The sequence below is a fragment of the Plecotus auritus genome, assembly GCF_963455305.1.
Source record: "Plecotus auritus genome assembly, chromosome: 5".
Classification (NCBI taxonomy): domain Eukaryota; kingdom Metazoa; phylum Chordata; class Mammalia; order Chiroptera; family Vespertilionidae; genus Plecotus; species Plecotus auritus.
In genome coordinates this window covers 160,315,172-160,328,184 of record NC_137776.1, presented here as the reverse complement: position 1 = coordinate 160,328,184, position 13,013 = coordinate 160,315,172, and the positions used below count along the sequence as shown (strand labels likewise).

Below are 13,013 nucleotides of genomic sequence, written 5' to 3'. Positions count from 1 at the left end.
TGTCCCAATAGAACTTTTCTTGTTTTGAGGCAAATCATTCAAAGACCCAATTTTCCACTTCTTCGTTTGTTTTGAAGTGCTGCTCAGAAAGTGCATGTGCCATCGATCAGAACAAGTGTAATCTGAAGGAGCAAGGTCTGGTGAATATAGCAGGTGGGTTAATACTTCCCAGACAAGATCTTTTAACATGTCTTTAACTGGTTTTGAAGTGTGTGATGATGCGTTATCACGAAGCAAAATTACTTTGCCATGTCTTCTGGCCCATTCTGGTCATTTCACGATCAAAGCGTGGTTCAAATTTATTATTGTTGTCTGTAGTGATCAGTATTAACGGTTTCACCTGGCCTGGTTTAGAAGCTCATAATACACCACACCTTCCTGATCCCACCATACTCAGAGCATTGTCTTCTTTCTGAAGCGATTTGGCCTTGCAGTCGATGTTGATGGTTGACCTGGATTAACCCATGATTTTGTGCATTTGGTATTCTCAAATAAATCCACTTTTCATCGCCAGTCACAATTCGATGCAAAAAAGACTTTCTTTCGTGCCACTGAAGCAACATTTTACTGATGACTTTTCGGTTTTCCATTTGTCTTTCATTCAGTTGATGTGGCACCCATTTTCCTTCCTTTAAAATCTTTCCCATTGCTTGTAAACGATCAGAAATTGTTTGCTGAGCAACGTTTAATCTTTCTGCAAGTTGTTTTTGAGTTTGACACACATCTTCATCCAGTAATGCTTATAATTGTCGTCTTCAAACTTTTTCGGTTGACCTGGATTTTCTTTGTCTTTCACATTGAAATCATCACTTTTAAAGCGTTTAAACCAGTGTTCACAAGTATCTTGAGATGGAGCATGTTCACCCTAAACTTCCCAAAGTATACGATAACTTTTTCTTCAAAATAAAGTAATGAATTAAAACTTCCCGCAAATGCTCTTTTTTTGACACAAAATTCAACATTTTTAAGCATAAAAATATCTATGATGGGCCTTGGCACACGTATTGGCCCCATGGACTGCGGACCGGCTCGGCTGCGCGCTCTCCTGGAGCAGTTCACTGCATGGTAGTGTGGTGCCCTGGCCGCAGTCTGCACTGGCCGCTGCCCCTGCCCTGCAGCCGTCTCCACCGCCGCCGTGTGGGTCGCTGCCGCTTGGGGACTGGCTGTATGATTAGGCCACAATCTTCAATGAGTAAACATATTCCTCAGTTCTATGGTGTTCTTGGTCACACATTTATGGAGTTTCTGAAGGGCAGTGGAGATTATTGCCAGGCACAGCACGACCTCTATGCAGACAAGTGAACTGTAGAAATTCATTACTACTCCACCAAAAAGCCCCCATATGAGTGGTTAACCTGGACACAGAAGTGTTGAACTGAAAACTGCAGAGCATTCTACGAGTTCTGACCTGGATGGGGTAAACCTCAGTGCACTTCCTTTCTATTGCCCCAGTATTACTGGACTGAAGAATTGCTGCTTCTTGTTAGGAGGTTCATTTCATTTCCCATTACTCCCAACTTCACTCAAAGCACTGAGAATTTCAAGTGGAGTATATTGAAGTAGACCCAATTTCTTTGCATCGTTTCTGTATTCAATTTTTAAATTCTTTCATAACCCTATTGGGTGTTTAACTAAATTATCATGGCTCGAATGAACCGCCCAGCTCCTGAGGAAGTCACATACAAGAACATGAGATTTCTTATTACACACAATCCAACCAATGCGACTTAAACAAATTCATAGAGGAACTTAAGAAGTATGGTGTTACCACAATAGTAAGAGTATGTGAAGCAACTTATGACACTACTCTTGTGGAGAAAGAAGGCATCCATGTTCTTGATTGGCCTTTCAAAGATGGTGCACCATCGTCCAACCAGATTGTTGATGATTGGTTAAATCTTGTAAAAATTAAGTTTTGTGAAGAACCTGGTTGTTGTATTGCTGTACATGGTGTTGCAGGCCTTGGAAGAGCTCCAGTGCTTGTTGCCCTAGCATTCATCGAAGGTGGAATGAAATATGAAGATGCAGTACAGTTCATAAGACAAAAGTGGCGTGGAGCTTTTAACAGCAAGCAACTTCTGTATTTGGGGAAGTATCGTCCTAAAATGCGGCTGCGCTTCAAAGACTCCAGTGGTCATAGAAACAACTGTTGCATTCAGTAAAATGGGTGCCTGATGCCATTGCCTTGAAAGTGGAACTTGAGATAGGACCTAATTTGTCATATATATTAGCCAACATGTTGGCTTGGTGAATAAGTCTAATGAAGCTTCCAAAAGAGGGTTGAAAAGCAGTTTTATCAGGCCACAAGCTTGACAGAATTGCAACCTCTATGTTTGGGTTATGATCAACCTATTTTGACACTTGGCAAGATTCTTACTGTTCAGCATTTAAAATCTGCTTATCATTTGTACCAATTTACTTTTCCTGAAAACATGCAATATTGAGTTATGTCTTTAAATCTATTCCCATGTCAGAATCTTACCGATATATAAAAGATTTAGAAAGATTAGGTGCCAAAATACCCAGCACAATACTTGTATATTTTAGTTTCATACAGAACTAAAATCCCAGGAACTATGAACACTTACGTGGTTTATCCCTTCAGTCATTTCAAACATAGAAAGTAGAGCCTATATGATTATTTGCCTGCTCACTTTATGTTTACATCTCCCACATTCATACAAGTATACATCAGGTTTGCTCAACTTTATGATTTTTATACAAAGTCTTGGTTATTATTTAATGTCGTTCTATAAATCTCATTTTGTGCTGTTATGGAAAGCCTCCATTTTGAAAATCTGCATTGTATAGAAGCACATGTCTTTAATGTCTCCAGACAAAAAGCCTTACAGTTAATTTTAATGTTTGCACTTAATGTGCAACTTATAGGGAGGGCCTGAGAAAAGAATGAGAGGGGGCTATTAAGTATTTTTAGTAAGATGTTGCCTTTGTCTTGTGTGGAACATGTAGAATATGCTCTTTGGTAAATATTTTTTTAAAGGTAGACATGCTTTGTTATAGCTAAAACAATTCTTAATCATAAAAATTCTGAATTCTTATATTTTTTTCATACATTCTGAAGTTTACCAACTTATTTTTGTTTGAAGTGTGATTTTTTTTTCCTTCCTACCCTTTTGCAAAAAAAAAGAAGTGGGTTTCTGCTAATGAATTGAGCAGACATCTAATATTTTATATGCCTTTTGAGCTGTGTAACTTAATATTTGGATACTTGATAATTTGTTTTATTATGTAATTGATAAAATGGTGATGTGTATTGATGTTAGTTCAACCATATATTTATACTGTTTGGGAATGTGTGGTTATAGTTCTGTGGGTGAAATAATTTGTCAGTGTTCACCAGCTTATAAAAATTTAGTGCGAGAGCTTAAACATCTAAATAAATGAGATGCATTTATCATCAAAAAATATATATCTATGATGTTAACACCTTCAGAAAATCTGTCATATGAAGTTTTGAAGCTTGCTGTCAATACAACAAAATAGCATACATATCAAATCACATATATATCAACATACGTGTAACTCCATCTATTGAAAGAAATCCGCATTATTAACTGGTACACCTAGTATGTACTGAGAGGGAATATGTGAATATAGAGTTGTGGGCAGGGAGTGGATTGTTTGGTGTATATGTGGTAAGTGTGAGTGTGTGCAAAATAAGGAAATCTAATACTGTATTAAGTTTTCCTGAAAAGTTTCAGAGGTATTCTACTCTTCTTTACATTTTGTAAATTAATATAGAAAAAACATATTTTGAAAGATGAAAATTAATATTCAGTTTTTATTGGTGAATAGAGAATTCTGTTTGTGATTTTAAAAAGAAATAAATGATAACACAACCATAACCTGAAGCTTCTTTAATTTTTGAGTATAACATGATATAATTTTTTCAAAGTGGGTAGTCTTATTCTTCTTAAAGCCAAATTAATAACCTCCTGGAAGATTAAAAATGTGTAACTATGGATATTTAGTAAGACCGCTAATGCTTTTTTATCCTTATTAACAAACAAATGTATCTGTGGAAGTCAGAGAAATAGTAGTGTCCCTGGAGCAAACATTTCTAACCATCAGATGTCTTTTGTTAGAAACCCAGAAAACATATGACTGATTGCTTTCTTGGATTAAACTGAGGGTACTAAATGAAAAACAAATTAGGTACAGATGTTGAGTATATTGAGATTAATTTTATTCTCATGGGCACCATTTCCTTAGCTGCTTGGACTAATAGCAATTTGTTTTAAAAAAAGTGAGTATGTCAAAATAACTAAGCCAATCACCACAGTTCAATTAGTTTTTCCCATATATGTATTTTGAAAGTGGATACACGTTTCTAATAAACAAAATGTCTAGCATTTGTATTAATAATGACTTTCTATATAAGTAACATAATATATGTTCATTCATTCAACCAAGACATGTCAGACACTGAGTCAGATTCTGGGGGATTACAAAAATAAATAAAGCAAGGTCCTTGCCTGGAGCTCTAATCTAGTGGGAAAGAGACGAGTAAGCAATAATTACAGTACAAGATAATGGGCTCTGATAGAGACATGAACAAAATGCTATGGGAACATGAGTTTTTCCTACTAAACAGCCTGCAGAAAGATAGCATAATATAGTCCACTATCACAAAAAAAGCAAAAACTAAAAAAATAACATAGGAGAATGGTTGCTCTTCAGGTCAAAAATAATAACAATGATTATTTACGTGTAATGGCTATTGAAATTTTATAAAATACTTAGGTACTCTAAAGTAGACAGAACAGCTTTAATTATCACTTAATATCTTTATCCATGGTTTTTGTAAACAACTTAAGAGCAGGAATCATGTCTCTCACCTTTCTGTTCCAAGGCCTAGTGCAGTACCTGTTACACAGTAACAGTTTTAACATGTTGAATGAATGCATGCACAAATACATGAATATTGATGATTATATAAATGGCACACTTCTGAGTTCACAGCAACGGAATTAAGTGGCTAGGCCTTTTGAAAAGAATATTTAACATCTGATATATCAGAGAGGTCTACTAAACAAAAAAAATGAAGTTTAATAGGGATTGGTACTGACATTATTAGTTACAGCAGATCTATCTAACTCATTTCTTTATAATCTCTCTAGGTGGATAGTCATGACTATAGAGTAGACATTTGGTAACTACTTACTGAAGGAACAGTTCTACCTCCACAAATATATCTCTTGGATCCAACTCCTCCTTTCTACACAGCTTTCTATGTCCCTCCACCCTTTCCTTCCTAAGTGGCTCCCTAGTAGTCAGGACCCTTCATTTAAAAAAAGTAATTTAAAAAAAAGCATAGGAAGCACATAGTATAAAATCCTGGCACATGCCCACATCAGATACTAAATGGCTGAAAATTAATGAGCTAGGTTGTCCTGAGAAAATTAGTTATTTGTATGTTTTAAAATGAGAATGGATGGATCCCTACACAAAAATCTATTTGTTATATAATAAGAGACTTGAAATAGGAAAGAAAATATGGGTAGATTTTAAAACAATCTCTGCTTAGCTCTAGCCTCCCAGCTATTGTTTACTGATGGGTTTTGAGAATCTTACCCTCTAAAAGCACAGTTTAGGAATCTGCTAATGATGGGTGAGGGATTTGTACCCAGAGTTTTGGGTTCCTTCTCTGCAGTTCCCTTCTCTCCAGGATTTGCCCTTCAAGTTCCAGCCACTGCTAACTCCAAACTCCATCTGGGTTTCTCAGCCTACTAAGATTACAGCTTCCTGCTAGAGTTGTATTCTTTTGCATTCCAATTTGGAAAAGGCCTTAAAGGTAAAAGGCAGGATGAATGTGGAGCTACTTTCACATGCTCCCCTTCTCTAACGGTCACATTTTCTTAGATCCTGCCTATGCCAATTGTCCTCAATGCCTTCAAACAATGTACTATATAAATTCTGTTCAGTTTTTAGAGATATTTTTGGCAGATGTGTTATTCTAAAATAAGTGGTCACAATTAGAACTTATGCCTAGTTATGAAAGTTCCTTATTGGTTGCTCAATTTTTCTGATTTCTTTTTTTATAAGTTTACTAGGGGCCCGACGCACGAAATTCGTGCAAGAGTAGGCCTTCCTTCCCCCGGCTGCCAGCACCGGCTTTCCTCTGGCACCTGGGACCCGGGCTTCCCTCCGGCTGTTGGCAGGCACCTGGGAACCGGGTTTCCCTCGCAGCCCTGGTTTTGTCTGGAAGGTTGTCCGGAAGGACATCCAGTCTAATTAGCATATTATGCTTTTATTATTATAGATATCTTCTTTTAAAATAACCATCAATGATTATTTTATACTAGAGGCATGGTGCATGGGTAGTGTCTCTAGGCCTGGCCAGCGAGCAGGGCCGATCAGGGCCTTCCTTCCCCCGGCTGCCGGCTGCCGGCTGGGGCCTTCCTTCCCCCGGCTGCCGGCTGCCGGCACTGGCCTTCCTTTGTTCTGTGTTACCCCTTGGTGGTCAGTGCATGTCATAGTGAGTGGTCAAACTCCCGGTCAATTGAACTCCCAAGGGGACAATTTGCACATTAGCCTTTTATTATATAGGACTGTGCTTTTAATGATGACAAAAGCTAATGTTTTTGATGGAATAAATCTGCTTATCATTTTTGCTCTCATTCATGGTAGATTGCTTTCCCATGTGTTTCACTGTGAGATCATATTTCATCTATTTTAACATGAGGGAATCCTAGAAGTTTAAAGTGAAGATGTTTTCTCTAAAAAGAATTAGTGCTTATATCTGCTCAGAGGCAAGGTGTGCTAAAGACCTGGAACATATATCATCTACAACTATTCTTTGAAAATTATTTCTAGCCCCTTCACCATCTTATTCCTGCCTGATGCATACAAACTTTAATTTTTTAATAATGGTGTTTTTCTATGAAGCACATAATCAAACGCAATACTCAAGTAAGATCTGGACAGAGTACTAAAGAATTATTACCACCCTTATTCTGGAAATTCTACTAATGCTAGGATAGCCTAAAGATATATTACTGCTTTTGGCAAACATGGAAAAACAAACTGTAACACAGAGATGGAGATGTGCATAATTATGAGAGAGTTGGAAAAACGTGACTCGTTATTTATGAAGTAAGCTATGTAAATTGCGACATGTAAACCATAGTTCTATTTATTCCTTGACATTAAAAAATCACACAAAAATAAAGGAGAAACAAAAAGCAAAAGAAAACTGCATCTTGTGAAGAGGCTTACAGCTAAGCTAGCACGCCTGGCTGTGCACTCCCTGTCTCCCAACCTTTCTCCTCTAACACCTCCACCAAAATGTCTTACAGGTGGATCATCAACTTAAACCCTCATTTTCCCACATGACCTGATACTAAGTTAGGTTCCTCCAACATACACTTTTGAAGTTGAGTTTTAAACCTAAATGAATCACAATAAAAAAAAATCTATCTAATTCTTAATATTGGGACTATTCCCAATCTAAAAGGTTTACCTTATGAAAAAAAAGTTAAATGGATGAATAATTTTAACAGCTGACAAGCCTAGGTGAAAGGTTATAAGTACCCAAGCTGTAATTAAAAGTGGATTAAAAATGAGAGAGATTTTTACAAAATTACTATACTGAAAAGCAAATTTGAGAGCAATAACTGTTTTGTTTTTAATAATGGAAGACACTTTATTTTTAATCATCTCAACATTTCAACTCTTGGTACAAATCAAATGCAAAACATCTGCATTTTAAAATTAGCATATATTTAACTTTCTCACTCACAGCAACTTCATATAGTAAGACTCACACCAAGGAGGAACACGGTCAGAGCAGTTCCTGTTCTGTCCATGAACACTATTTCCATGATGATACGAACACTGGACTTTCTCTCCTATAACGAGTTAGCCGTTCCCGCTTTTGTCCACTACATAAGTTACGTAGCATCACAGCTGGTTAAAAGTTACTGTGGTGTAGGAGTGATCTGGAAATGGAAAACTAGTGCTCTCAGAAGTGGACAGGCACTGACACTTCTGAAATGTGGAAAGGAAGAACATCAAATATGAATGTTCCAGAATGGGGTGGTCTTAGTAATAAAGTTGGTTGAAATTCAGCTTTATATACACATTGAATATCTACATGTGATCTACTAGATATATAAAAAAGCCATAGAGGATTTGAAAAACCTTAAAATCACTTAACTGAGTTGGAAAAATACCAGCTAATTCACAGTGGCCTCAGGATTCAGCCATAGAGAGCAATAACTTTAGAAATAACCTGACAGACCTAACATATAACCAGCATATTCATAGTACTTAATGTCAGTCTCCTTTTATGTATTCAACTAATGAAAAGGCATTTTTCTAACCCCTCAATAAAAATGCTATGTCTGTTCACATTTTAAAATGGTAAATATCTCTAAAAGTTTATGCTGGACCTAACTAATTTTCATTGCTGCTTACACAAAAAATACACAAGTCTAAGATAACAAAAAGGAAAATACCAGGCACTAGAAATACATTTTATAGACCAAAATTTTTTGGTGGGAAAATAGTTTTCCAATAAATAAATCTTTGAATAAATTTGAAACTTCCCGTTGTATTTTTTTGATATGTGTAAGTCCAAAAATCTGAGCTCATGACAATGCCTTTAAAAACTTGAAATCATTTAAACTGGCAATATCGTTTTAGATTTTTAAAAAGTTGAAAATATATTCAGAAAGTAATTTTCTTTTATGCCCCCTAAATACCGCTCATTTTAAGGGAGACTACATTTTTTAAAAAAATATATATTTTTATTGATTTTACAGAGAGGGATAGAGAGTCAGAAACATTGTCGAGAGAAGAACACCAATCAGCTGCCTCCAGCACATCACCTACTTGGGGATTGAGCCTATAATCAAGGTATATGCCCATGACTGGAATTGAATCTGGACCCTTCAGTCCGCAGGCCGATCCTCTATCCACTGAACCAAACCATTTAGGGCGAGACTACATATTTTTATTGTAAAAGTAATACTCATCAAGGAAAAAAATGTTAAACAGTGAAAAGTACAAAGAATGCCTAATATTCCCAATATTTAAACCCAACCACTATTAACATCTTTGTGGGATGTTGTTTTTCCCATTCATGAAGTAATTTGTAACATAGTTTAATCATATTGTACGTATAATTTTGACTTCTTTTCCCTGACTTAACCTTAGATCATAAAACGAATTCTATTATTCAAGGAACTTAGATGAATGAAAGTAGCCACTGATGGTTATCTGTGCTTCACTCTGCAGTTTTACGAGAAAACGTATGAAACTAAGAGTCATATACCTGTGATTTCTTTATCATCTGTCCTCTGTACAGTTCCATGAACCAAGTAACAACTACCACACAAAAGGTTTACACTTCAAAGTGATTTTATGTCTCACCTTTTGAGCTGCAAGATGGAGGGCTGTTCTTTGGCTATGGTCCGTTTTATTAACATCTGCTCCTGCCTTCAGGAGCGTATCTGCACAGTCCAATCTGTCAGCCAGCACACAGTACATAAGTGGTGTTCTCCCAAATTGATCTTCTTTGTCTTTAAGGGCAGCATTTCCTGAGTGTAAGAACATATGTTGATATTTTATAATTGTTGTTATTACTAATATGACTAGGAAGTACATTTACTGTTTAACAAGCACTGTGCTAAATGCATTAAATATATTTTCTCATTTTTACTGACCCTATGGGGTAGATATTACCATTCCCATATTATAGGAAACTGAGACTCAGAGAAGTAAAGTAATTTATTTACATGACACTGAGAGTAGGTGTTGGAGCTAAAATTCAAAATGACTGTTGACTCCAAAGGCCATATTCTTAACTACTATGTTACGCTAAATTAACATTTTGAGATATGAAACTACTTATTTTCCTCCCTCACTCCTTTCGTCAACAAATATTTACTCTGTGCAGACCATACACTAAGCAATGTGATATTTTTTAAAATATATTTTATTGATTTTTTTTATAGCGAGGAAGGGAGAGGGAAAGAGAGTTAGAAACATCGATGAGAGAGAAACATCCATCAGCTGCCTCCTGCATACCTCCTACCGGGGATGTGCCCGCAACCAAGGTACATGCCCTTGACCGGAATCGAACCTGGGACCTTTCAGTCCCCAGGCTGGCACTCTATCCACTGAGCCAAACCGGTCAGGGCAATGTGATATGTTTTTGAGAGATAAAAAAATGAATCCTGGTTGGTTTTCCGTTTTAGACAATATGATGCAAGTACATTCTACCCTGATCCTCCTGCTATTTACAACTAAGCTCCCCAGGAAATATATATGAACGATGGAGAAAAGAAGAGAGCCTGGTTATAGAACTATGAAACTCCAGGAACAACCTGATAGTGAGTTCCCTGAAAGTTTTGTTGTTGTTTTGTTTTTTATCTTTATTTATTTATTATTGAATTTATTGGGGTGACATTGGTTAAAAAAAATTATATAGGCTTCAGGTATACAATTCCATAACACATCATCTGTATATTGTATTGTGTTTACCACTCAAACTCAAGTCTCCTTCCATCACCATTTATCCCCTTTACCCTCTTCTATGCCCCCTTCCCTCTAGCAATCACCATACTGTTGTCTTTGTCCATGAGTCTTTCTCCCACCCCCGCCCCCCTCCTATATATAGTCAGCCTGGATGCTAAAGTAGCCCACCAGAACACTAATAGCCACAGACACAAAATTCCTCAAGATGCCCACTCTCTCCAGTCAAAAGATTGGGAAGTGGGTAGACATGTAGCCGTGAACTCTTTGGGCTGTACCTGCTCTACTCAAAGCTCATACAGTACAACAAAAGAAACTGCAATCCCTTTCCTGTGCAGACACTGCGGGGAGAAGCCCTATGAACCACTTTAAGCAAAGGAAGGCAATGAGGTGGTATCTTACCCCTTCCCAACTAGATAGTGGGGGAATGCTGTGGAGAGGAGAAAGCTGAAGAAAACAATTCATTTTTAAAAATATATTTTTTATTGTTGATAATATTACAGATATCTCCCATTCCTTCCCCCCCTCCCCCCCCCCCCCACTTTTCAAAAAAGCAATTCTTAAAATAGGTGCCTGAAGTTGTGGACAACTTCTGGGCAGCTCATGTGTGACACTAACCAGAATCAAACCAGAAAAACCTATGGGAAACTGTCAGTTTCTTATTAACTTAGTTACTGGGTTACAGTCTGACCCAATAATCTCTCTTCTAGGTGTTTACTCAGTGAAAACAGAAGCATGAAAATGTGTTCACATAAAAACCGGTATGTGGATATTTATGGAAGCTCCATTTATAATTGTTAAAAACTAGAAACATCTCAATTGTCCTTGATCTAAAGAATGACAAAAGAAACTGTAGCACATCCACACAATGGGATACTGCTCAACAATAAAAACAAATGTATTACTGATCCAATCAACAAGATGGGAAAAAATTCTCAAATGCATCCAGTAAAAAACTCAGCCTCGAAGGATACCTACTGTTTGATTCACTTATATGGCATTCTGGAATATGCAAAACTATAGGGACAGAAAACAGAGCAGTGTTGGTTACCAGGGCTGAGATGTGGAGAGGTATTGGTTATTCAGGGACATACAGGAATTTGGGGGTATGATGGAACTGTTCTATATCTTGATAGTGGTGGTGATTATTATGACTATATATTTGTTAAAATTAAATAATTGTACAAGGGTGAAGTTTATAATATTCACTGCATTACAACTCAATAAACTTTATTTGACAAGAACAACAAAAGATGCCATGGTTCCTGCTATGCACTTGAAGTGAAAAAATGCTGCTACTTTCATCACAGATAATGATCAGGTATGTATATACTAACTGAGGGCAATATCATGGGAGTTGAGAATAAGGGAAGCTGGTTACTTTTTTTTTTTGACAAGCAAACTAAGAAATTTTACCTTTCATTTTTTTTATTTTTCAATTACAGTTTACATTCAATATTATTCTGTATTAATTTCAGATGTATAGCATAGAAGTACTTGACAAAATCATGTACTTTATACAAAGCTTTTGCACATCATAGGAAACTATCAACAAAACAAAAAGACAACCTATTGAATGGGAGAGGATATTCGCCAATGATACATCCAATAAGGGGTTAATATGCAAAATTTATAAAGAACTCTGACAACTCGCCTTCGCTGGTTTGGCTCAGTGGATAGAGCATCAGCCTGCAGACTGTAGGGTCCTGGGTTCAATTCCAGTCAAGGGCACATGCGTGAGTTTCGGGCTCCATCCCTAGTAGGGGGCATGCAGGAGGCAGCCAATCAATGATTCTCTCTCAACACTGATGTTTCTATCTCTCCCTCTCCCTTCCTCTCTGATATCAATAAAAAAATATTTTTTAACAAAAGAACTCAGACAACCCAACACCAGAAAAACAAACAATCCAATTAAAAACTGGGCAGAAAACCTGGACACTTCTCCAAAGATGGCCAATAGATATAAGAAGAGTTGCTCAATAGCACTAATTATCAGAAAAAATGCAAATCAAATCCTAATGAGATACCACCTCACCCCTGTCAGAACGGCTCTCATTAATAAATCAAGAAACAGTAAGTGTTGCTGAGAATGTGGAAAAAAAGCCAGCTACTTTTAAGATATTTTGGCATGAATTCGGCTAATGGGGGGAAAAATTGACCAAATGAAATATTCTTTGGGGAAATATAAATGTTAGATGAAGAAAGAGAAGGTGTAGCAGTTCTTTGTGCCTATAACTAAACTGTGTTTTAGTTCTAAGTATTTCAATATATATTTACATCTTGGATATACTGGAATCCAGAAGTTCTTTCTAGCATTTCAGATAACTCACTTTGCTAATCTATATTTCCACGTATATTCGTAATAAAGCAAGAAAGGTCACGGCTCTTGAAATTTAAAAGAGCCTTACAAATATATTCAGATTGCCTCCCTGAGGAAGCAGTCTCTTTTTCAAAACTTTGGTTTTGAGATGGAGGCAAGTTTTGCATTTGATCAACATACGGGATCATAGAGG

At 36.7% G+C, this 13,013-nt stretch overlaps 2 protein-coding genes and 1 pseudogene across 4 annotated transcripts in view; 2 read left to right on the top strand and 1 right to left on the bottom strand.

Moving 5' to 3' along the window:
* INVS (inversin) overlaps nucleotides 1-13,013 on the bottom strand; it is a 126,219-nt gene that overhangs the window by 100,472 nt on the left and 12,734 nt on the right. For both annotated transcript variants that reach the window (XM_080669945.1, XM_080669946.1), the window contains exon 3: nucleotides 9,397-9,563. In XM_080669945.1, the coding sequence (XP_080526071.1) occupies nucleotides 9,397-9,563 (167 nt within the window). The remainder of the gene's footprint in view (nucleotides 1-9,396; nucleotides 9,564-13,013) is intronic.
* On the top strand, nucleotides 1,168-1,302 carry LOC308248168 (uncharacterized protein; the record flags this gene model as incomplete). The annotated part of the gene is made up of 1 exon (XM_080668200.1): nucleotides 1,168-1,302. One exon carries the CDS (start codon nucleotides 1,168-1,170, stop codon nucleotides 1,300-1,302), a length of 135 nt encoding a protein of 44 aa, XP_080524326.1.
* Nucleotides 1,642-2,162, top strand: LOC308248511 (protein tyrosine phosphatase type IVA 1-like; annotated as a pseudogene). The gene has a single exon. The product of its transcript is annotated as a protein tyrosine phosphatase type IVA 1-like (transcript).